Below are 26646 nucleotides of genomic sequence, written 5' to 3' on the forward strand. Positions count from 1 at the left end.
TCTTTTTTCACAACTCAAGCACATTATTATAAAGTAGCATTTATTTCCTGAAAGAGTAGAGATCTTTTGTTAATACAAGAATAAGTTTAAAAATTGCAAGTCAAAATTGACCTTGGGTTAGTGGTTCTTCCCTTCTCTGTTATTGTAGGAGGTTTGACTTTTTCAAAGTATTTAGCCCATCCTTCTGACCACAGCTAAATGAACTGTGTATTTACATTCTGGCATTCTTGAGAATCAGGACCTCGTATTCATCTTGTTTGTTAGTTCTGTCTTATGCGGGCATGGGTGTGCCTGGCTTCTCTGGTAAGAAACATTTATGTAAATTCATGTCTCTTTTTCTTTGGAAATAAGAATAGAAAAACAAAGAACAATTGAACATAAGAACATTATGTGGTTTTTTAAAAATTCTGTAATTTTTTTGTGTTTGATTATCCTCTAGGTATTTTGTGAGTGCTATAAAGTGCTAATCACCTTTTGAATGTATTTTAAACATCTCATTAATTGTAGGTTCTTTTATTTTGCTGCAGTTTAGGTATATGTGATGTACTAGATTTACCTATAACTGCCTTTTGAGAGGAGTAAAATATCAGTAGAAAAACGTGCCCACTTGTAGAAACAATTCATCTTTACTAAATAGATAAGTTTATAGAGACTAAAGGAAGTATTTGTTTTTTAAATCTGGTTACTCTTAGCTCTTTGAACCTTAATTTTGCTTTTGATTGAGCAATAAGAAATTATGTTTGGACTCCGTAAAAGCTGCTTATGTATTAATCTATCTTCCTTGGAGCTAATTTAAAAAATGTTTTCCCCTTGAAGGCCAACTGTGATTTGAGGCGGCAGATTGATGAGCAGCAAAAGATGCTAGAAAAGTACAAAGAACGATTAAATCGATGTGTGACAATGAGCAAGAAACTCCTTATAGAAAAGGTGAGTGTCGGGGTGGCCTGAACCCTGCATCCCTGGAGGCTCAGGGTGTGGCATTGCTGTAGCTCCTCACTCCTTACCTGAGATGAAAATATTTTAACGTAGGGCTTTTTAGGAGAAGACTCCTTATGATTTGACAATCAGAATTCTTTCTTACATGGACACTGGCCCAAGCATCCAGAGTGATAATTTGGGGCATTGTTTCTGGTTGTGCCTTGCTTGGAGTGGGATGGTGATTGGACAGGGACAGCTTGGCCTAGTTGAATTTATTTGCAGTGTCACTCTCCCCCATTCATACATTCATCCAATCATTTGAAGTGCATATCCTTTTACTATTGCAAACATTTAGTAATAGTTACACTTCCATTTTAGAGGTGGCAGTTGGAATAAGTTACGTATATACTAATGTGATAATTAAGTGTTCTTTGTGCTTTAAAAAAATTAAGTTGACGTACACTTGTATGCAACTGCTTTAATTGGCTGTTGTTTCCTTTATTATAGTAATTGATTAGCTGTGACTTGACTTTAATAGTTATTAGTAAGTATTTCTTGAGTTTTTTTTATTACATCCCTAGTATATATTTATAGTCTATTGAAAGATATCAATACTGCTAATGAAATAAGTTATTACAAGCTAGAGGTTTCCAACAGATTGGTGATTGCTTCTGCTGAAATCTTTGGAATGCTGTTAAAAAGACAGGGAGCACTGACAAAAGGGAAGTAGGTTATTGATGTCAAAGATACTGAGGAGAATGTTGTTTTAGCTTTTAATTCATTAATTTTATAGAAAGGAAACCACTTTTTTCCATTAATACAGAGAATTTATTTAAAGTTTTAGGGTACTTCCTGAAGACCATGTAGAGTCAGCCAGTTACTAAACTTTGATCAGTATAGTGCGGAAAGTAAACACCATGCTATATCTGAGTTCTCATCAGAGAATAACGTTCTTTTCTATTTGTCCTTTCCCCTAAGTCAAAACAAGAGAAGATGGCGTGTAGAGATAAGAGCATGCAAGACCGCTTGAGACTGGGCCACTTTACCACCGTTCGACATGGGGCCTCTTTTACTGAACAATGGACAGATGGTTATGCTTTCCAGAACCTTATCAAGTAAGTGAACTGCAGTGATTAAATTGAAGTTGAAAAGTTGCTTTAAGTTTTCTGTAATTATAGTAATTACAAATTCCAGCCGTGGTAGTCCTCTTTTTCATTCAGCTTTAGTCCCTATACGTGTGAAGAAACATAGGGAATGAGGTGAAGTCCTAGAAAAAATGACAAAAGTGATCAGAGAAATAGTGAGTTCTACATTAAAGTTCAAAAGAATCAGAATTTGGGGCACCTGGGTGGCTCATTCGGTGAAAGGTCTGCCTTCGGCTCAAGTCAGGACCCTGGAATCCTGGGATTGAGCCCCGCATCAGGCTCCCTGCTCAGCAGGGAGTCTGCTTCCCTCCCTCCCTCCCTCTCTCCCTCTCTCTCAAATAAATTAATAAATTAAATCTTAAAAAAAAATCAATTGCTGAAGTTAAGGAAGAAAAATCTAGGACTTGACTTATCTTTTTAATTATGTAATGGATTTTCACGAGGAGTCAGTAAGCATGTTGATTCTGGGTCCATAGAAAAATGAAATGGGCAAGGACCTAAGGAATAACATCCTGAGTTAGGTATAAAACAAAATAAAACCCTAGAAGAACTTATATGCCCCTGAGGCCCTTTAAGGAGACGGTGTCCAGTCATTAGAGAGTGGCTCCCTTAAAGGCCGGGGCTGAGCCAGTGGTCAGGCTGGGGGCCAGCCACAGTGTGTATCTGTCAGCAACTTGGAATCTTAAACACTCTTTCACTTTTTCATAACTTTGGTTTGAAACATTCAAGTATTTACTTCAAGGAGAGAATTAACATTTAAAATCCTAAAATTCCAACTATGTAAATAGCTAAGATTAGCTCTGGACTTAAAAAATATGTATATCTTTAGATTATAGTATCTTTTGGTATATCTTATTTATTTGTCTTTGTTTGTTAGATTATTTTCATCTGAGACTGGGAGGAAGGGCATTGTGTTTTTAACTGTGGGCTCTCAAACATTTGATCTATAGGTCACTATGAGTTGGAGGGTTCCATAGACTGCTTTTCTTTTTTTCCTTCCTGAAGTAACTTACTGAGCAGTAATTGGAGAGTGTGGGACTCCTTTAATAGTAATGAAACATAAAGAAATAACAAATTTATGCCTGAAATAAAATATAGATACTGATCTTATTAATAATACTAACTCTGGATTGCACATTAGCAGTCACTGTTTTATATATGATACATTACCCTCCATTTGGCTTAGGTATGTCTTTGCCTCACACATGTACCTTGAGTATGTGTAATTTGATGTGATAAGAGGTTAGCTATTGAGTGAAAGATACATTACCCAGGAAGAAAAACAAAGCCTTTTGAGTTAGGGCAGGTTCCAGAGGCACAGAACAACATCCACTCCAAGTGCTAAGCATAGATGGCTGGGGAGAGCAGAAATGCACCAGGGCAGTGGAAATGGCTGTTACACCAAGGCATGACACCCTGATCAGGGCGTGCAAATTGCCCCGAAAGTAGAACACCAGTTTCATTAGAATGGGACCCGAAGCTATATCCCCAATACTGGCCAAAGCCACCTAGTGCTCAGACTGAGTCCTAGATGTGATGGTGACTCCTGACAGTGGTTACTCTTTAGATGGGGCTGTCTCTAAAATGTCTAAAGACTTTGACTGAAAATAATAGTGTGTTTGTATAGAGATATAAAATGTAATTAATTTTTTTTAGAAGTGCTCACAGTTTTAGCTGATAGTAGTATTTTATCTTTTTACTCTGTAAACAGAGTAAAAAGGTTCTGGAAATCTTTCACAGAGTACGAAATGGTGACTTTGCTGTAGAGCCATCAGAGCAATTAGGACTGTCTAAATTAGATCCTGAACTAGAGATTGTTCCTCCTAGGTGGATAGCATTTTTATGGTTTTAGGTCATATAAATTACAGAATATCCATCTCTTTTCTTGGGCAACTGTTTCTGGCTGTTGTCTACTAATTACAGGTATTTTATTTTCTAGTTTCACTTTAATAAATTAATTCCCTTTCAGTTTTAATGCAGAAATTGAAATTCTTCAGTTGTAAAGGCTATATTTGATATCCTCATAAATGATTATTCTCTGTATATAAGAAACTCCATGATACATAATTTGGTTAAAATGATGTCTAAAAATATGTGCATTTGTTTTTTAATACCTCTCTTACTGGTTACGTATAGTATGGTTGGAGTCTGGAATACAGTTTTACTGTTGAAGGTGCCTGTATTCATTTCCTAGGGCTACTGTAACAAAATACCATAAATTAGGTGGTTTGAAACAACATAAGTTTATTCTCTCACAGTCCAGGCCAGAAATCCAAACCCAAGGTGTTAACAGACCATACTTCCTCTGAAGCCTCTAGGGAGGATCATTCTTTGGCATTCTGTGGCTTGTGGCAGCATAGCTTCAGTCTCCGCCTCCATCTTCACATGGTGTTCCCCCGTGTGTCTCTGTGTCTTCTCTCCCTTTGTAAGGGCACCAGTCATATTGAATTAAGGGACTACCCTACTCCAGTATGACCTCATTTTAACTAATGACATCTTCGATGACCCTATCTCCAAAGGTTATAATCTGAAGTCCTGGGGGTTAGAACTTTAACATATCTTTTTAGGTGACCTACTTCAGCCTGTAATGGTGCCTAAGGCTGATTGTCTTTTGTTTTCTTTTAGAGGTAATGGCTTTTTAAATAGGGTTATTTAGATTGGAGTGAGATGGATTTATCAGATCATCAGTACCTCTGTAAAAGATGGTGGAAGTACTCTCTTTCTGTGGGTGATAAATGGCAATCATTCTCTAAAATTGATGCAGTGCAAGGATTTAAGGATCAACTCTGAAAGGCACTGTCATATGTGTTGGAGGTATAAGGCTTGATAAGACATGGTTCTTTTCTAAGAGAAGTTACCGTTTACTGACGTAATTCCCAACTTTACTCCCAGAATAAACCTAAACGAAGTATCACTGATGGGACTATCTTTAGATGATTTTTATTTGCAAGTATAAATAGCTAAATCATTTCAAGAATATCAAGAGTTAATGTAGGAATCGTTTTTTATATAATCGTGATCTCTGGTACATCCTTTTTTATGTTCAAGCAAGTGTTCTCATTCTCAGAATGTGCGGTTTAAGATTTCCCCAAGTTTTTAGCATCATTGTCCCCTGTCTTTATGCTTTATATATATGGTGGTTATGGGGCCCCTTTCTTGGTGGGTCTCTGGAGATCAAATTTTTGGATTCTTACTAGAAACAATAGTAAATTAGTTTTATTTTATGCTTAATAAAGGTGAGTGCTAAAAATCTCAATCTTCCAAAGCAGCTGATCTTCAAAGACAAAACACTGTGGCACTCCACTAGCCCACTATAGTTTATAGCTTAGACTATATGTTGTATGGTTATCTCCAGAGAGCTCACTGTGCTTTGCACTCACATGGTCCATGAAAGGATAGAAAAGGAGCCAAAGATATTTTACCAGTTTGATTGGGAAACCTCTTGAGAGACAGTTCTGAGACATTGTTTTCCTTGAAGCATTCACTGAGTCAGGAGGATTGTGATTTTATCTAAGGATTCTAGTCTCAATCCATAATTCTTTCAAGCCATATACATGTATTTTGGTGGGGAGGCATATCTTTAATGATAGTTAAGAGGTTTTTTTCAGACAAAAACTCTTTTGAGTTATGATTTCCATTCTGATGTTAAATTGACATTAGTGACCAGCTCATCCTGATTCCAATGGGATTATATTATCACATGAATGGTTTTTTATTTACAATGCTTTGATTAGGTTAATCTTGCTCACAGCATTGTCCTTACAGATATGGGAGCATAAACTGTGGGCATCTACCTTGGAATATAGTCTTGTTCTTCTGGTTGCCATTCTTCCAAGAAAAATACACTGAGTGTAGGGAAGGTCAAGAGACTGACTACTGCAGTGTCGTTCACGGAAGAGGGTTGCATAGATTTCATTTGAAAACAGGTTAACAACTTAGGTTCCATTATACCGGGGCGCCTGGGTGGCTCAGTCGTTGGGTGTCTGCCTTCGTCTCAGGTCATGATCCCGGGGTCCTGGGATTGGGCCCCGCATCGGGCTCCCTGCTCGGCGGGAAGCCTGCTTCTCCCTCTCCCACTCCCCCTGCTTGTGTTCCTGCTCTCTCTCTCTCTCTCTCTCTCTGTCAAATAAATAAAATCTTAAAAAAAAAAAAAACAACTTAGATTCCATTATTCTGCAGAAATGAAGGTGGGATCAAGAAAAGGTGGGAGAAGCATGGTAGAGAGAGAAGAAGGGAGCTAGCATTTGATTCTCAACTAGGGTAGGTGATTTAAAGATTTTAGTCTTTTAAATGGTTAATCCCAAATCTTGGTATATTTTTAATATGCCAGCTCTCCAAACCTTAATATCTGTTAGGCATACGTGAGAGAAAGTGGTTTTCTTATATTGATATTTTTACTGACTCCTAATTTGCAAATGGGTTTATTATAGAAAATTCAGACTTATTATTAGGAAATCCTCTAATGGTGATGGTGTTAGATATCTGAAGAATCTTTATGTATGTTTTTTATGAATTCATTTTATGTCCCATTCCCTAAGGAGTTTTTACGAGTTGCAAGGCCTCATTGTGCTTTCTCTGAATGTACTTGTTTTTGAAAACCTTAGTTTAGGGGTGCCTGGGTGGCTCAGTCAGTTAAGGGTCCTGGACTCGACTCCCGCATCAGGCTCCTTGCTCAGTGGGGAGCCTACTTCTCCTTCTCCCTCTGCAGCTCCCCCTGCTTGTTCTCTCTCTCCTCTCTCTCTCTCACAAATAAATAAATCTTTAAAAGAAAGTAAGAGAGAGAGAGAGAGAGAAAATTCTTCCTTGAGTCAGAAAATAAGGTCACAGTGAAAATTGGATATTGTTCCTGTATACTTTCCTGGTCTGAGAATAATCATAACTACTGTCTTAAAGCACAGACTCATTCCAAAAAAATCTTTCTGTTGTGGTTATTTGACTCTTCCAACCTGAAGTTAAGACAAATCTTTACTTGATTTAAAGGGGCTTATTTTTTTGAAGTTTATCAAAATCTATGGGTACCAAGATATTTGTGTTTATTCTGCAGCTGTCTTACAATTTTTTTGATCTTCTGTGCAACATCTTTTATATCTCCAGGCAGCAGGAAAGGATAAATTCACAGAGGGAAGAGATAGAAAGACAACGGAAAATGTTAGCGAAACGGAAACCTCCTGCCATGGGACAGGCCCCTCCAGCAACCAATGAGCAGAAACAGAGGAAAAGCAAGACCAACGGAGCTGAAAATGAAACGTATGTTCTTTATTCACGTGAACTGTGAGGTACCACACTCTCCCCCAAAATACTGATATCCTGTTAAGTGCCACTGGACAAAATGTTAAATTATGGGGATTTCTAGAGCATTAGCTTTCTTTTTAGTTACATTAATGGATTTACTCACAACTTATATATAAAAACCATGTAAAATTAATTCATTTTCTTAGTCCTGATCTTATTTAGGTATTTTCAAATGAGCGAGAGAAATAATGTCACTTAATTGGCGTCATGGTCTTTGGCCACTCTTGTAACAAATGTAATGTCATCATGGTAGTCAAATGATATAGTTGCTTATGTATGGTTCTGGGTTATGGTGCATTGGTACCATCTTTTGGGGATTACCTGTATGTTACTATATATTACTTATTTAAGATACGTGTTTTGCCTTTATGTTTTCATATCAGTTCTCAAAAACATATTAACCCATAATCCACCTCAAGTATAATGATATTTGTTCTATACCTTTGTTAAAAGCCCATGACATCCCATTCCAGTGAGAAAGATGGCTTAACTTAATGCCAGTACTCACTCCATACATACCTGATGTGTTGGGGAGCCTTTTCCTTGACATTGATTTAATAAATCTGTGTTAAATGCTTATTATACACTTGGCCCTGTTCTAGAGACTGGGGATACAGAGCTAAAGGATACAGCCCCAGCCTTAGGAGCTCACAGTTTATTTAGGGGAAATGAACAGATGAATAAACTAATAATTACATTGAGTATAGTGATAAAAATACACACAGTGAATAAGCTTGGGAAACATCTTCATTCTTATAAATACATATTTTATTTATTTATTTAAAGATTTTATTTATTTATTTGACAGAGAGAGACACAGCGAGAGCAGGAACACAAGCAGGGGGAGTGGGAGAGGGAGAAGCAGGTCTCCCGCTGAGCAGGGAGCCCGATGTGGGACTCGATCCCAGGTCCCTGGGATCATGACCTGAGCCAAAGGCAGACGCTTAACGACTGAGCCACCCAGACGCCCATAAATAAATATTTTAAAACTGGATTCTAAATTTGAAATATTTCCTTTCAGAAAGTCCAAGTAGGAGCCCAGATTTGAAAGTTTCTGGGCACATGTTGTACACATTAATCTGATCATTGTCTTCTTTTGCTATCACTCCCATATTTATTTTGTGAAGGGACTCTCCCTCCAGTATTACTTGAAAATTATCAAATGCTAGTGTATAAGACCATTGGCTTAGGAGTAGTAGAAGGCATAGGCTGTTCCCTAGCCACAGAACAATAATTAGAATTCAGTCCAGGCCAGTAGTATGTCAGTGAGCAGTTGCCATCTGGAGCCCTGTGTCAGATCCGAGCTGGAAGGCTTTCAGTCCAGTTTTTAATTAGAGTATCTATAACTTGGCTCATTCCTTTGGCCAGAAGCCAAAAACATTCCTCTGGAGGCTTAGAGTGAGTCACATTATCATTCCTGGTATTGAACCTATTTTAGGCAGGGATAGTCCCTAGCTATGATCTTTCATTTCTCTCTTTTTTACTGGTGTGATATGGATTAATGGATGTTAAGTATGTCTGTCACTGTGAAGAGACAGGTGTAACAGCCCTAGGGGATACATTTCTTCTTATTATTCTTTTTATTTTATTTTATTATTTTTTAATTTATTTGCAAGAGAAAGAATGAGAGACAGCATGAGAGGGAGGTGGGTCAGAGGGAGAAGCAGACTCCTCGCCGAGCAGGGAGCCCGATGCGGGACTCAGACCTCAAAGACTGTTTTGTAGCCCTACCTGGTTGATGGGATAGCTGTTTCTTCTTTCTCCGGCTGTTTAGAATATGTCTAAATAATGATATCTGAAACTTAGAAGTATATGTGTGTACTTCTAGAGTGTGAAGAGAATGAAGTTGGAGGAGTAAGCTGTCACTTCTTAAAGGCTTATTTTTTTTTTTTAAGATTTTATTTATCTGAGAGAGAGAATAGGAGAGAGAGAGCATGAGAGGGGGGAGGGTCAGAGGGAGAAGCAGACTCCCTGGTGAGCCGGGAGCCCGATGTGGGACTCGATCCCGGGACTCCAGAATCGTGACCTGAGCTGAAGACAGTTGCTTAACCAACTGAGCCACCCAGGCGCCCTTAAAGGCTCATTTTTACAATGTAAGGGTTCAATTGGGGTAGGTGGAACAGTGATCACCCACCAAGTCAGCCCTTTGAGAATTGTGTTTAAATACCTTCTTACAATTTATGGATTATTTCACATTCTCATTTAATAGGCACAGCAGCTTTGTTAGATGGGGATCATTGCTTGCTGCATTTTTAAGAAACTAAGACTTAAGTTAAAGTTGATTGTCCAAGGTCACATGGCCAGTGGCCTGAGTTGCACTTCGAACCCTAGACCTCAGACTCCAAATCCTGGACTCTTCCACTCTGTCATTCTTCTCCTTGTTGTTATAGTAGCAGAGTCTTAAGAGTTATCAGAAATAATCAAATCCATTGGCTCATTATTTGCCCTTCAAAAAAACCCCAAAAACCTAGGCATATAATTTTTGGCTACCTCTCCCAGTGGATTTTCATCTGAGATTGTATGGACAAAACTCATTTCATAAATAACATAAAAATATAGCTCATTTATTTTCTCATTTTTTACAAATTAGTCTTCTGGCTTTGCAGTCCTTTCTTCATGTCATATCTGATAAATCACAGAAGTTTTCTCTTGTCAAAGGATTGCAAGATAATCTGTCTCAGTTATTTTAACAGAGAGACTGAATATACTGTACAACATGCTTTGGCATTTGTCTTTATTATAGACACACTACGATGTCACATAATTTACTGGGATTTCTACCATTATCTTCCAGGTTAACATTAGCAGAATACCATGAACAAGAAGAAATCTTCAAACTTAGATTAGGTCATCTTAAAAAGGTAAGTGTAATGAGAAAAATATGGAGAAATCAGTTTACATGTGGTATTGGAACAGATGTCATGGTTTGATATCCCTGCAGAAATCTTGAGTAGTTGTGTTCACTATCACATCTTGTATTTAATTTTTTTTTTTTTTGAGATTTTCTTTGTTTGTTTTAGAGAGAGTGCGTGCACAAGCGGGGGGAGGAGCTGAAAGAGAGAGAATCTCAGGGAGACTCCCTGCTGAGCGTGGAGCCCGACTCGGGCTCAATCTCAGGATCCTGAGATCATGACCTGAGCCGAAATCAAGAGGCAGAGGCTCAACCTGCTAAGCCACCCAGGCATACCCGCCCCTCTTGTATTTCTAATGATGAAATGACTTTCAATTTTTGAGCCAACTCCAGCCACCCAGTGGGAGCACTTTTTCAACCAATGATATACCAATAGATAATTCTGTATATGTCATAAAGCTTCATAAGTGTTATCCTTATAATAAACATTAAATATACAATATGAGTAGGTGGTTCAGATTTGATATGAAAACTCTTAGGATATTTTATTTATTTATTTATTTTAAAAGATTTTTTTGAGAGAGAGAGTGCATGTGCACATGCGCTCACGAGAGAGAGAGAGAGAACACAAGCAGGAGGAGCGGCAGCTCTAGGGAGAAGGAGAAGCAGACTCCCCGCTGAGCAGGGAGCCTGACACAGGACTCAGTCCCAGGACCCTGGGATCATGACCTGAGCTGAAGGCAGATGCTTAACCAACTGAGCCACCCAGGCACTCAAAAACCCTTAGGATATTTTAAATCGCATAGTAGCTCTTAACCTCTTGCCAGTTTAGACTAGCTAAGAATAGAAGGTCTTGTACAAGCCATACTGTAACACAGAGGCACCCACATAAAAATTGTTGACAGTGTTCACAGAGGCATCTTGGATGTAGATTGCTCATCTAACAGCCCATACATTTTTGGTAGATGCTATTTATGGTAATGATGGTCAGTAAGCATTTAATAAACTGCTGTTGGTGTGTGTGTGTTTTTCCCCACTGGGTTCTCAGATCTTGTTAAATCAGTGGAACTTAAGGCACCAAGCATGATCCATACTTACAGAGCAGAACCAGATAGAGAATCTGATTTTTCTTTAAAAAAAAAAAAAAAAATGTGTGTGCCTATATGTAAAAACAGAGAACATTTCTGGAAATTTACACAAAACACTTAGAAACAGTTACATATGGGGAATGGGCATAATAGGAGGACTCAAGAGCAGAGGCCTTTTTTCTTACTTGTGTACTCCTTTGTATGGTTTGAATTTTTTTTATTATTTGCTGTGGGCTTGTTTTTTATGATTATCTTAAATTTTTCAATTTGAAAGAAACATTTTCCTTTAGTTTTTCAAAAGAGAAATGTCTGCTGTTTTTGAAATGAGATTCTGAAAAAGTGGTGTCCTCTGTTCTGAGCTATTTCTTTCCTTTTCACTTTAGGAAGAAGCAGAGATCCAGGCAGAGCTGGAAAGGCTAGAAAGGGTTAGAAATCTACATATCAGGGAACTAAAAAGGATACATAATGAAGATAATTCACAGTAAGCAACTTGGGGGTATGTTGGGTTGGAGATTGCTGAACACTTTCTGACATGAATGATCAAGAATGATGTTTCTGCTTATTATAAATTGGGTAAATGATTCCACAGTGTATTTAGCTCTATTGCAAGGTTATAATACAGGTTTGTGAACACAACTATGATGTGCTTTAGTTTAAATATATGTAAATATATTAGATTTGTATGTTAATATCTATACATGTATTATAGCACTTTTACACAAGTAGAGGTCACTAAAACAATATAGCTTTGTGGTTGTACGTAGTTGGGATACACTGTATTTTCAGATTCCTGCAGAACCTTGCTAAAGGGAAGCATAGGTGACAGTGTGGTGTTGTGGAATGATACCGGCTTGAGATAGCCCTGGTTTTGGAATGACCTTTAAGGGCAATTTGGGTGTTGAGATTTTAAACAAGACTCTGTTAAGTTTGGCGCATTAATTGTAGATGAATGCCCACCTTTGTTTATAAGTCATTTAAAGGATAACAACTGAAAAGTAGATTAAAGTGGGAAGTAGCTTCAGTCCAGAATCTGTTCCTTCCCATGTTTTTCTGACTCTGAACCATCAATTTTTTGGACATAGCTGTAGCTTGTGTATTTTTGTTTGGCCAGTGTGAGCCATGGACTTTTCCTTTCTGTGAAGTGTCAGGCACAGCAGTTCCCATGACTGAGCTGTGTGTGTGTGTCAGGCACAGTGCCTCGTGCCCTGATGCTGTCAGCTCATTTTCACAGTAGCCCAGTGAAACTCAAGTCAGCCTCACCAGGGACCCGTACCTGTGTGACTGAACAGCTCCAGAGCTGACTGCCACACGGTCATGTTGCCTCCCTCTGCAGGCATGTCAGTGTCTCAAAATGAAAATAATTTCTGGATTAATAATGGGGCTATTTAAGATCTGGAATTAGGTAGAAATATTTGTGAAGTTGCTTTTGCCAGCATCTCTCCTTTCTTTGTCTTACTGTTAGAAAACAACACAGGGTAGAATCCTCTGTGGGGAAAACAGTCACATCATGAAACTGTCTTAAAGAGAGAACATGAATGCGCATAGAACATATGACTTCCTTAATAATCAGATCCATTTTTAAGGCCCTGGGAAATATCTTGGAACTTTATTATATTAGTTTGGGAATGGTGGGAATACTTTGGAGGAAGTGGGTAGCACAGTTTGAAAATCCCTGATTTGGTGGAGTCTGTACCCCCCTCACCTTATAGCAAGTGGATAGTGTTGGGAGTTGCACAGCTACCTTTCAGAAGGGGAGGAAGGTCAACAAAGGTTACAGGTCCAGTTGTGGCTACGCTGAGGCTGGCACCTGTGGCTTATGGTTCTCTCCAGCCAGTGCTGTTCATTGTCATTGGGCCGCCTCCTCGAACGTGTATAGCATGTGAGGTATTCTGGGAATTTTGCCAGCAGGGAAGATTGTGTAGTCCTTACACTCAGGATGTTCTGTATTTTCTGTTTCCACAGATTTAAAGATCATCCAACGCTAAATGACAGATATTTGTTGTTACATCTTTTGGGTAGAGGAGGTTTCAGTGAAGTTTACAAGGTAAGTGTAAGAACCTCGGTACAAAGACTAAGCATTGAATTCTTGGTTTTTACCAACTTGGAGGACGTTAAGAATAGTGATAATTGTGGGTTGATACCTATTTGTTGAAATTCAGAAACTCTAAGAACCTGTATCTTTAGAAGAACTGCTTCCAGGAAACTTCAGTGACTAAGGCAGGATACAGTAGTTTGCCGTATTTTCAAGTTTGAAAAATAAAAAAACAGGAAGGAAAAACACTTCTTTTTGGGTAGTGAAACTGCAGTGATTTTTATTCTGGTTCTATACTTTGTGCCTCACTTACATTTGTTAGAAATAAGTATGTGTTACTTTTATTTTTATAAAATTTTTTAACAAAATAGATGTGTTGAAGTTAATTCTTACTTGAAAACTTGCTTTTTGTTTTTAAAATGTTCTCGTCTTCTGAGTCTGAGTGTTTAGTAACTCTGGCATTCCGAAGGAGCATCCTGGCTTCGGCCAGGCCGGTGAAGTTCAGACCACTGTGCCTCCAGTTGGTCAGTTGTACTAAATGAGAAATTCAGCTGGTTTTCAGGATAGCTGCAGATCCACCGGTCACCACCTCCTTCAGTTTCTAGGTGTTTCTGGCACCAGGCTTTTACATGCAGAATCCGTTTATTAAATGGTCTTTACTACATGGCCCTGCGAAGTCCCTCTTCCTGAGGTGCGACCTTCACTGTTGGGATTTACATTATGCCCTATGAATTTATATATGGGAAATCTTTTGGACAAAATAATTAATTTTCATTTCAGGTAAAAACTAGTTCTATCCCGCATCTTTTTTTTTAATTTTATTTATTTGAGAGAGAGAGCACAAGCAGAGGCAGAGGTAGAAGCAGACTCCCCACTGAGCAAGGATTCTGATAGTGGGCTCAATCCCAGGACCCTGGGATCATGACCTGAACCAAAGGCAGACACTTAACTGACTGAGCCACCCAGGCGCCCCATCCCCCACCTTTTATTGTTATAAAAAATAACTATATTTTCCAAAACCGTTAGTGCCTCTGTGTGTGTGTGTGTATTTTTTTAACTGAAGTGTAGTTGGCACACGATGTTATATTAGTTTCAGGTGTACAACATAATGATTCAACAGTTTTCCTTTTTTTAATGTTTATTTTTTACTGTGGTGATATATACATAAAAATTGGCCATTTTAACCATTTTAAGTGTACAGTTCAGTTGCATTAAGTATATTCATAATGTGCAGCTACCATCACTAACCACTTCCAGAACTAGAATATTATTTTTAATGTACTGTTGGGCTTGATTTTCTAGTTTATTGTATTTTGTTACCTATGTTTGTAAGTGGGACTGGTCCGTAGTTAACTTTTGTGTGTAGGCAGCATTGTCTAGCTTCTGTGTCCTAGCTTATCCAGAATAAGTTGTGCCTACATACACATTTTTCCCCCATGCCCTGGAGTGCATTGTATAGGAATTGTTGGCTCCTTGAAAGTTAGAGCAGACTCAGAATCCTATGGGGGGATGTCATACAGGAAAACTTTTTGACCACCTTTTTAAGTTCCTTCTACAACTATTGATTTATTCACATTTTCTCCCCCTACTTCTCCGTCTCTTTTGATAATTTAATTTTTTTGGAAAATCTTCTATTTCACCTAATTTAAAAATATCCATACCTTAGTTATTTCTCTTTTTTTTAATGAAATGTTTATTTTTGTATCTCGACTGATAGGTCAGAGAGATTAGTCAGTGTTTTTTTTTTTCCCTCTAAGAATCAACTTTTTATCTTGTTTTTTTTCCCTCTAAGAATCAACTTTTTATCCTGTTGATCAAGTCTACTGTTTAATTTGGGTTTTTCTTTTCATTAACTTTTGCTTTTAGTCTTTCCTTCCTTTTACTTTGTTGGTTTTTGTTTTCATTCTTGAATCATACACTTAGTTTATTTTTTATTTTTGATAAACTTTTCAACTGTGGGGAAAAAAAAACAAAATTTACCATCATTAACCATTTTTAAATGTACAGTTCAGTAGCATTAGGTATGTTTATGTTGTTGTGAAACAGATCTTCAGAACTTTCTCTGAAACTTTACCCTCATTAATCATCAACAGCTCTCCCGTTGCCCTCCCATAGCCCCTGCAAACCACTGTTCTGCTTTCCATTTCTATGAATTAAACTACTGTCAGATACCTGTATAAGTGAAATCACAGTAGTCTCTTAGTGACTGGCTCAGTTCACTTAGCATAATGTTCTCAGAGTTCATCCATGTTGAAGCTTGTGATAGGATGTCCTTCTTTTAAGGTTGAATAACATTCCATTGTATGCACACGCTTCGTTTGCTTTCTCTATTTATCTGGCGGTGGGCACTGGGGCTGCTTCCTCTTCTCGTCTGTTGTGAATAGCGCTGCTTTGAACACGTGTGTGTGGAGATCTCTTGGAGACCTTGCTTTTAATTCTTTTGGCTATAAACCCACAAGTGAGACAGCTCCTTTTTTAAAACATCAGAATTTGTTCTTGGTGCTTCCCAGTTGCTAGTTAGTGATTTCTTCATCCTGTTTTTTTTTTTTTTCCCTAGTGTGTTCCTTAAACCTTTTAACATTCCTGAAATGTAGGTACTTCGTCCAGCGTTGTGTACATTCCATGTAGTTCTTCTTCTGCCTTTCTCCACTCTCCAGAGGCCCTTCTTAAAAACCAGTGGTGGATCATAGTGTCTTGGATTCAGAAATACAGTGTGGTAGGTAGAGAAAAAGACACTTATATATCATTAGTGCTCTTATAAATTAGGTGCTATTTGATCTGGCTTTTAATGGCTTGGAATGGTTCTCTACTGTAAAGCCAAGATGGTATACAAGCTTGTAGGTAGATTTTAGAGTCTGTAAGAATTTCCATTTCTGTGAAATAAGATATTCTGTTTGAATTGTGTGGTTTCTATATTTTAAAAACTACTGGTTTAAATTTAGTATAAATTGGAAGTTTCTTTTATAAGCAGCCCTCTCTTGCATTTAGTGCTTTCCTAGAGGTAGCTTACAGTTTAAAAAATGTGTTGAACAGTAATCAGCAGTATTCATGGACTCTTCCTGTGCCTCTTACCTTCATCTGTTCATACAGTTGTGGAAACTGGCAGATGGGTGGTAATAGTGTTGGAACTCAAGTATTAAGTTTCTCATTTGAACTTTAAAAACCAAGAAAAACTATTCATTCCAAAAGAATTCCTCAGTAAATTCTTTTGTATAAGAGAAATTTCCTATTATATTAAAATACTACTCACTTTATCAAATTGTGATTTATACCCAGCATCTTCAAAAACCCACCTGTTTCCCTTCTTCCCTCTATGACACAGCACTACCTAAGCTGATGGAGGACTTGGCCAGTAGTAGCGGTCTTTGGGGAAAGTCTGTTCCTTTCTTTGGACAATGCTAGAGAAGTGACCTGGTGTGACTAACTTCAGACATTGTTGGGATCAAAAACTGCTTTTTATATACCCATCATATATGGATAGGACTGTTTTTTGTTTCTGTTTGTGTTTTAATAAACATAGTATAACAAATTACGAGGTTATTTTCTAACAAACATAGTGAAAAGGAATATCTGGAGGGGTTATTTCTCACGGAGCAGGTAGTTTGTGTCCCCAGCATTTCAAAAGCGGCAGAACTTGCTAGGGAAGCATATGCCAAGTCCCAGTGTCAGCAGAGGGGTGAGATACAGCCCAGGGGAGCAGGTCCCCAGAGAGGGCGGGTGGTGTCCACCGAGAAACTGCTTGGAAGGGACTGGTAAGGCACAGGCTGGCTTGCTGCTTGTGGTGTCTGCTGGGTTGTTTTCTAAGCCCCTTGGTGCCAGTGCGTCTGGAGTCTTCTAAATTATCTGGTCACAAGTTTTAAGAAGATGGTTGTAACTCTGAAACAAGTACGTGATGTGTTGTCCTCCACGGCTGTTAGTATTTAATAATTCATTTTGGGTTTTGAGTACATCCATGTGTTAAATAGAAGCTTCAAATCCATTACTTGCCTGTGATTCTTGTTAGCTTTTATCAAGAATATAACTTATTCCTCTTCTTTGTAGGCATTTGATCTAACAGAACAAAGATATGTAGCTGTGAAAATTCACCAGTTAAATAAAAACTGGAGAGATGAGAAAAAGGAGAATTACCACAAGTAAGTGATGCCAGAGTGTGTGATTTGTCAGAATTCAGTAGTGGTGGCTGTAGCATGAGCCTGTGTTAACAGCGGTATGTATCTTGCTATGGGGATGTCCTTTACTCCTCCTAACTGTCCTAGCAGACTGAGTAACTGTTCCATCTTACTGATGAGCAAACTGAAACTGAACAGAATTCAAGTCATAGTTAAAAAATGGCTGAGCTGGTATTTAAATCTCGACTTCCCTCAATCCAAAACCCATGCTCTTTTACCTCCCTTTCCATTGTGTGTCTAACATTAGCTACAATAAACAGGCAGAGCCTCAGAAACCATCTTGCTTGTCTGTAGAGAGCAGATGATAGTGCCCTGGGGATCCTGGGGAGCTTGGGGCGGGACTTTTTTCTGCTGTTTCAGTCATTTCATCATGAAGGAGACAGTGGGGGGTACGTGGGGTGCCTCATTGGTGCCTATTTGACTCCTTCAGCTCCTCAGTGCCTCGCTCACCTCCCCCTCACGGTTTCCCCTCTGAGAATTCTCCGTGTTCAGTGTCCTGCTTACAGTGCTTGCCTGTCTTCTAAAAGCCGCTAGTGGCGATCCTCCGCCATATTTAGGGAGGGGGGTTGGAGAGTGACTTCTTTAGAAGGAATGATTATGACATGTACAGGTGTGAATTTCTTAGATCCACTAATATCAGGTTTTGCCCCCGAGCTTCAGAACGTAGTAGGAATTCATGGCTCATTTGGTTTGGAAGCCACGCATACTTAATTTGCTTTTAGGATCCCTCCGTGGGCTTAATACCGTTTCCTTGTTATAGGTACAAGCCCTGAGTTAGAAATGCCCTAACCCTGAAGGGAGAAGACAGCCCCCCACCTTTTTTTTTTTTAAGGTTTTGTTTACTTGACAGGGAGAGAGCACAAGCAGGGGGAGCGGCAGGGAGAGGGAGAAGCAGCTCCCCACTGAACAGGGAGCCCGAATGCGGGACTTGGTCCCAGGACCCTGGGATCATGACCTGAGCCGAAGGCAGACGCTTCCCAAGACAGCCCTTTTTGATATAAAGAACCCACCTCCTTTCTATAAAAGCAGGTTTTTTTTTTTTCTTATAAATAGTACTTTGGAGGGGAAAAAAGCAGTGGACTTTGAAGTAACCATTTTTTAATTGGCTGCTAAATCTCATTTCTACATCATCAACTAGTTCTTGGGGCATAGACCAGGGCAAGTCTTACTGTACCCTTGTTACTTATCGGGGGTCCAGGAACTCTTCTTTCTGCACAGATTGGCAGTGGCACTCAGCCCCGGAGAAGTGGGGGTTCCTGTGGCATTAAGGGAAGTAGGGCTTAGCAGAGGTAGGCAAAGGGATGATGTGTGGTTTATGCATGGCACCCTGCGTGTGTATCCTACGTGACAGGCAGCTGCAGTCCAGATGCTTCTGAGGAGCGGTTACATTATTAGAAGTGCATTCCAGTGACTTGGCGTGCAGGGACGAATGGCATGCCACAGTGAACGCCAGGAGCGCTACAGAGAAGGAAACCACATGTTGTTCTGACCAGTTATAAATGAGAAATGTCCCCATTACATTGAGACTCTCAGTACATAAGGGTGTTAGAACTATACATGCTTCTCTTTAAAAATGCTCTTCAGCTCTCCTTGGAGGCTGTTCTCTGTCTTACGTGTGCCTTGACCACGCTAAACCACTTGACTTCACGAGGGGCCAGCCTTGGTCAACCTTGAGAAAATGGTTCCTGTGTTGGTATTGACCCATACTCTGCCTGGTCTCAGTGTCCAGCTTTTAGTCTGGCCCGAAAGAGAACTCTGGTAAGGAACACTGTGGTAACTGTAGGGGGCTGCTGCTTGCCTTAGCCTTCTGCAACAGTGAGGGATTGAATCCGGGACCGTGTGCCTCCGCGACACATTTGGCAGGCTGTTTCAAGTGCTAGTGGGTAGAGACTAGGGATCTGTCTCACATTTCTCTACCAGGTGGAGTCATAGCGCAAGTGAAGGGGGTTGTCTCATTTTTCTAAGCTCTCGACTGGTCCAGCTGTAGGCTCGCAGTGGTGCCTTCCTACCTCTTTTATTTCCTCAGCGGAGGTGGGCATCATGACACCCAAGTACCTTCTATGGAGCTGTCTCTGCAGGGGCCATTTCCTAGCCAAAAAACACATGGGAGAGGGGGTGTGCAGAGTTCTTGTGACTTCCATTCACGCCTGGGGAGAAATTCATAAGCACTCCACCTTGCTTTGAAAGATTTTGCTTGATATGAAATCATAATGATGAATATAGGCTACATAGATAATAGTGAATTAGCAAAATGTCATTAATGCCTTTGAACTTAAAGAAGGCTTATATCAAGCACATAACAGATTTTAGAGGGTGCTTTAAAAATTCAGTATTAAACTAAAAAGTGGTTCACTTCAGTGTTGTGGTAACATTATAAAATATGAAAATGTTACTATTCTTCTGCATAGTAATGTCTTTGCTTTTCCTGTCATGGGAGTGACTTGCCAGTCCCATCTGGAATGAAGACATTTATTTGGGTAAAAAGGAAGGAAGAACTCAAAATTAAAGGTGGTTGTTTTGTTTAATTTTGAGTTCTCTTCTGCACCTCCTTTCCTCTCCTTCCCCCACAAACAAAAAGCAAATTGATTGTTTTACTTTTGCATTATTAAAACATTAGTATCACAAGATTTCTTTAACTCCCCCAAACAACATATTAAAAACTCCACAGTAGGAAACATCTCATATAAAGCTGTCCACAGAAATAATTGTATCTGAATTAGTTAGTATACTCTTGTGTATGATACTCTTCTAATTTTTTAGGACAGTCATTTTGGAAACCTAAATATACATCCATTTACAGGAGAGTAAAAAACTAACATGTTAGTGGATACATTTCTTCCAGTTTCTAATTAAAGTTTCTGTATTTGTAGTGCATTAATCCCTCGGATGCTAAATTAAAAGTTGAACATATGAGGGATGTGGCAGAGCTCCTGGCTTGCCTGATGAAGCATGAGAAGCGGGTTTAGAGCCTAGCATGATGTTGAGGGAGTGCTTTCAGTGTTCACAGCAAATGCCCTTGGTTGACAAGGACTTTGAATGACCCTCCCTTTGGTTTTTAATGTTTGCCTCCTTTAGTTTCCTCTGTTTTCTGTACTTTGATAGAGAAATTGGTCTCTGTTCTGAAATGTATGACAAAATGAAAAAGTTTAAACAGAATGGCAGAGAACTATACATTTTTAGTGTGCTAGTGTAAGAAATGACTTGAATGGTTATCTAGTTAGTCCCTAGCTTTCTAGACTTGGTTTTTGTGAACAGCATCACCTTAGTTTTACTGAATGAAGTATTACACGGAATCTTGATATTTGAAAAAGGTGTGATGCTGCTTAGGTGGGATGTGGGGTTGGGCCACAGTTACATTTGCTGAGCATCTGCCCAGGGGGCTCCGGAGTCCTGGATCTCCAGGAAGCATCCTTTGAAACCTCCAGTCCTGTGCAGCCATGGAGGAGCCCCGAGAAGCGATGTCATAGAGCTGGGACTTGGGGCCAGGTTTCCAGGTCCCAGTGTAGTGGGTGTCCTAACACTGCTGTAAGTGCTGGCAAGTCTCTTCTTTTCAGAAAGACATAAAGGTGATGAAATGAAGTATTAGAAGAAGCAAAAAAACTGCAAAAAGTGGCAGCTTGAAAAATAAGCTTAGTCAAACACAGTTTCCATCCGGGAAAAATGTGTTTAATTAATTTTAGATTCCTGTTCCTCTCTCCCTGTCCTGCTTGTTTCCTCAGCTTTTCTTTAGTTGAGTACTTTCTGTGTATCTTTGACATACTGGAATACACCAATTTCAAAAAACATCATCTTAGTTTTATTTTACCATACTCTGGAAAGTTCTCTTTTCTGACTCTTTGCCTTATAAGAAAATGCCCCAAACTAAATGGTGGTAGCTTACTTAAAGTATAAAAATTTTCTGTTGCTCTCTTTGTAAATAAGAACTAAATATTTTAAAAATTATTGGTAATTATATTGAATAAATTTGTTCTGTAATTCTTTTAAAATTCAATGAATATGTGAAATTATATAATTTGTTTTGTTCCTAATCTTATTAAATGACTTTAAATTGGAAAAGCACTAAAAAAGGTGTTAATATGTATATGTAAACTCTAATTCCAAGAAAACTAGGGTTCAGTAATTCTCTTTTTTTTTTTTTAAGATTTGTTTATTTGAGAGAGTGTGTGCATGCACACGCACACACATGCATGCAGGCACATGCCGAGGGGGATGCGCAGAGGGAGAGAGAATCCCAGGCCGACTCCTCGCTGTGCGTGGCTTGATCTCACTACCCTGAGATCATGATCTGAGAAATCAAGAGTTGGACCCTTAACGGACTGAGCCACCCAGGCCCTAGGTTCCATAATATTTTTATCAGTTTCATATTTTCTTAGAAGAAAGTAAAGCTGATAGCCCTTTAAATTCTTTGTGTAAGGAGAATTCTAGAACAAATACAAAGCACTGCTAATTGCCTTATATAATCTGTAATCCTTTTACCCAAGCAGTTTACTGCCAAAATTGATCTCCTTGATGTAGCCCCAGGATATAAACATTTATAGATAGGAAGTATCAGCTTTTGAAGAGAGAGAAAAAACTGTCTTTATCATTTTTAAAGCTTTGCTATTTGGATATAAATATCAAAGAGGTGAGATTGTGATAGAATGAACTTGAAAGGGATAAAAGGTTGGCATCTAGTCATTCAACAAATATTTGAGCACCTGCTATTTTCTGAACAGCTTGGTAGACACCAGTAGTGAAAATAGGATGAGGAAAGATACGGGGGCCAGCCGACCGACCTAAATGGAATGCATAGGCAGAAATAAGGAGCAATGAGAGAATATGTAGGCATATCCTTGAAGAGGTCTGAAAGACCATCCAAAATACAAAATGTTAATTTTCCACTTTGTTTACAGGCATGCATGTAGGGAATACCGGATTCACAAAGAACTGGATCATCCCAGGATAGTTAAGCTGTATGATTACTTTTCACTGGACACTGACTCGTAAGTGCTGTGCCATTTTAGCTTAGCAGTTGATACTGGTCTCTTGCAGTGTGTTGACTACTCATGGATTAGAGTTTCAATCTGGGTGGAGGAAATACCCTCTGAGGGAACCAAGTGCATTTATTTCTGGGCAGATGATCCTGTGTGAATTCGCATTTGGGCCAGCAATACATATCTCTTAGCCACAGGATATGTGTAATGGTGTGCTGGTGAATGTTGGACAACCAGCTTGGTGGGGAGGGGATAGGGCTAATTCACAGTATTCAACAGTCTCTGTGATAATGAATTTCTCAACACGTCTGGTTTCACACTACTAACTTAAAAAAAAAATCCCGCTTTGTTGAGATATAATTTAAATACCGTATAGTTCACCCATTTAAAGTATACAATTCAAGGCTTGTAGTATATTCACAGATATGTGCAGTCATCGCCATAGTCATTTTTAGAATATTTTCACTACCTCAGAAAGAAACCCCATATTTTTTGCTGTCACTCCCCTATTCTCCCCCCGCCCTGACTCCAGCCCTAAGCAGCCACTAATTTTTTTTTTTTTTTTGCCTCTATAGATTTCCTATTCTGGACTTTGATATGAATGACTCATAGTATATGGACTTTTATGACTGGCTTCTTTCATTTAACAAGATGTGTTTTCAAGGTTCATCCTTACTGTAGCATGTATCAGTACTTCATTCCTTTTTAGGACCAAATATATTCCATTGTATGACTATACCACCTTTTGTTTGTCCCTTCATCCTATCAGTGGCTTAGTAATTTAACTGTTGGCTCTTGGTAACTGTCACAAGTTGGTGCCAGCTACCTCTGACACGCACCAGTGAGTATGGACTATACAAGAGTCTCTGCCCCAGCTGGACGTTCTGATGAACAGTGATGGATCTTTCAAGGAGGGACCAGCAATGTGATTTTATCATAGAACGGGAATGAAGGTGGCACAAATGAAGGCATAACCCAGTGCCGCCTATGAAATAGAGCCTCACAGGCATGTAGGAGGTTAGAGGTAGGAGGGATCTCAGTTCAGCCTTCCCACTGTATAGATGGAAATTTGTGGACCGGGGAAGTTAAAGGACTTGCTTGAGATCTTTAGTACTCTTAGGCATTGTTGTATTTCATTATCTGGTATAGGTGAGCTCTGTCACCTCTGGGTTTATCCAGGGATTTAGAAATATTTCAGCATTTGGAAACATTTTCTCTGTAGGAGTCTGAGCTGAGTTAGGAGAACATACTGTACGGTCTGGCCAGCAGGTGTTTCTCTTCACCTTGCAGGGTGATTCTAGACGTTTTGGCCTATTCCAGACAGCAGCTGTCTAAGAGATTGCTATGCCGAGAATTGTCCCACGTTTAGAAATGTTTCCAAAAGGGGGAGACCTTAACTCCCTTTGGAAATGTGAAAAATCCCTTCTTCCACCTGCTCAGGGATATACCCTTTCCAGAAGGGTGGTCTTCAAACCTGGCATAGTCAGTGTGTGGTTAGCATGGATGGGGTTCAGATGAATATCTAGGTACAGAACAGGTCTTCATAGGGTGGTCTTACCTTTTTGCTTTGAGTAAATTCCTTGAATACTAAGTAGACTGTCCCCCCCCCCCCGCCACCACCACCCCTCAAAATGTAAGTACAAAAAACATCTCAAAAATAAATATGACTTGGATTATTTGCAGTTCTGAATTGTGTATACACTTTTAACTGATCTGAGGAATTGACTCGGTTGTCTGCTATTCTTGAATTTATTTTGTTCCTCCTGTGTGTGTATGGTGAATTTTCATCATCATTTTAGAAAATCTTCTGAGAATTGTTTGGGTGTTCAAGTGAGATTTTATTTTAAACTTGCACTTGGGTCAAAGAATACATCGACTAAGCATGAGAGTCTGTGTCGCAGATCAGAGAATCTAAATTTTTGATATTTATCCTCAAATAGGGTGCTAACATGCCCTAGTATGTTTCATAAGAAACATAAGCTGTTCAATTCAGGGATCCCACAGAACTATGTATGTGCACCTTTCATTGCAGTACTTTTTGAAGGCCTCAAATTGCCCAGGGGCCATAGTGCTAGTCCTGAGCCTGTTTGCTCTCAGGTCTGCTCCTCACCCTTCCCCTGCTCTGCATCTTAGGTGAGTTGACCCTTGTCATCTGTTTTACCAGGTCCTGTGTCAGTTGTTGTTCAGCTGGGTTCAGCCACTGCGGAGACAGAGATAGTGGGAGGTAGACACACACACACACCCGCCCCCACTATGATTCCAGTCTCTCTTGGTGACCCTCCATTCTGGTTGCACCATCTCTGTCATCTGGCCCTCTTGGCCTTAGGGTGCTAATGGCTTCCTGTCTAGATGATCTCTGGGGTGCCTCACTGGCCACTTTACCCTCTCAGCTCTTCCATCATCCATGTGATCAGTGCCCTGAGTTAAAACCTCTCTGTTTTAAATACTCAGGTGGTTTTTATTTCCTGACTAGACCCTGAGTGATAACACCCACATTGTCACAGCTTAGGATAGTTTAAAAGGTCTTCATCTCTCAGGAATACTCAACAATTCAGGAAGCCTTTGGTTTATAACTGCCTTGGAAGCTAGACACATGACCCTTAACACTACAAATGGTATGTAGTTTTAAATTTGGGTCTGTATATGTATTGATAAAAGTGGAGGAAAAAACTCATACAATGTAATAACACATTTGTTAGAACCACAGATACTGTGCTTTTATTTATTTTTTTAAAGATTTTATTCATTTATTTGACAGGGAGAGAGAGAGTACACAAGCAGGGGGAGCAGCAAGCAGAGGGAAGGGATGAAGCAGGGGGAAGCAGGCTCCCCACTGAGCAGAGAGCCCAACTCGGGGCTTGATCCTAGGACGCTAGGATCATGACCTGAGCTGAAGGCAGACGTTTAACCAACTGAGCCACCCAGGCATCCCGAGACTGTGCTTTTAGAAGTTCTTTTACACCTTGTATTTAGCAAGGAGAGATTATAGTACAGTATTGTGCCAAATTTCCATGAGATATGACATGAAACCAATTCTTGGGACCTGAGCAAACCCTAGATTCTTGCTGTCAGCACTTGGGGTCATATGAAATGTTTGCATTGAGAATTGTGTACTTGACCACAATATGCTTGTTTAGAACTGGAGCACGGCATGTGTGGGAGACCCTTCTGAAAAGATACCTAGCTTAGGTACATTACAGTTCTTATCTGTATTTGTATAGTCTGGATTTAAGAAGAGGTATGTCATGGGTACACTGTAGCACAACAGATTCTCCTGTGGAGGATGTGAAGGCTCTTCACCAGGGGAGAATGCAGTTTCCTTCCCGTCAGCCACTCAGGTAGCTACGACTGAATAAAGATTAGAACTCTACTTTAAGGAATGAAGAAGAACAGAGCAAGAAGCTAATTACCTGAAGTTTTCACTGGGGCTGGTTTAAGAAGTCTTAATCTGCTTGCACTTTCCCACAGTCAAATGTTGGTTTATTTGTCTTTAGGTTTTGTACAGTATTAGAATACTGTGAGGGAAATGATCTGGACTTCTACCTGAAACAGCACAAATTAATGTCGGAGAAAGAGGCCCGATCCATTATCATGCAGATTGTGAATGCTTTAAAGTACTTAAATGAAATAAAACCTCCCATCATACACTATGACCTCAAACCAGGTATGTCTAACTTTTAGGTGACTGTATTGATGGCTTTTCTCTGATCTTTGGTGAAGTGACTTGTAATTTTACAAAGTTAGAGAATGTGAGGGAGCCTGGAAGCCTAGTAGCGTCTGGCTTTGCCCGGGCAGGTGTGGGAACAGAGTCCTGGCCCCGCAGTGCTGGGCTTGAGAAGGGGAGTTGGATTAAATACTCAGAAGAAACAATGCCCTTGTCTTTAAAGTCAGGGCAGTTCATGATGTCAGCCCGATTTAGAAAGAACTGCTCTGGCAAGCTCAGGTTTGTTTTTTTCCCATTACTCACACTGCGTAGCCGTTCCTCTCCTCCAGGTCTCTTTGATAAGTGTCCCCAAATGAACAGTTATTTTGCAGGTACACCTCCCGTTTCATTAAATCCCAGTAGTTTTTCATCTTTTTGTATGGTTACTGTGTAAACTTCAGTAGACCTTAGCGAACAGTAGAGGGCAGTTAAACTTCTTACCTCTGTTTTTGTTGTCCTCATCGTGGGCTGTTTT

General features: G+C 39.5%; 1 protein-coding gene across 6 annotated transcripts in view; it reads left to right on the top strand.

Moving 5' to 3' along the window:
- Positions 1-26646, top strand: part of TLK2 (tousled like kinase 2) — a 121337-nt gene that overhangs the window by 82608 nt on the left and 12083 nt on the right. For all 6 annotated transcript variants that reach the window (XM_027625223.2, XM_027625225.2, XM_027625222.2 and 3 more), the window contains 9 exons: positions 817-927; positions 1897-2033; positions 7158-7310; positions 10150-10216; positions 11678-11775; positions 13257-13338; positions 17368-17459; positions 22388-22477; positions 25963-26132. In XM_027625223.2, coding sequence (XP_027481024.1) covers positions 817-927; positions 1897-2033; positions 7158-7310; positions 10150-10216; positions 11678-11775; positions 13257-13338; positions 17368-17459; positions 22388-22477; positions 25963-26132 — 1000 coding nt within the window. The remainder of the gene's footprint in view (positions 1-816; positions 928-1896; positions 2034-7157; positions 7311-10149; positions 10217-11677; positions 11776-13256; positions 13339-17367; positions 17460-22387; positions 22478-25962; positions 26133-26646) is intronic.

The sequence above is a fragment of the Zalophus californianus genome, chromosome 16 (assembly GCF_009762305.2).
Source record: "Zalophus californianus isolate mZalCal1 chromosome 16, mZalCal1.pri.v2, whole genome shotgun sequence".
Taxonomy (NCBI): Eukaryota; Metazoa; Chordata; class Mammalia; order Carnivora; family Otariidae; genus Zalophus; species Zalophus californianus.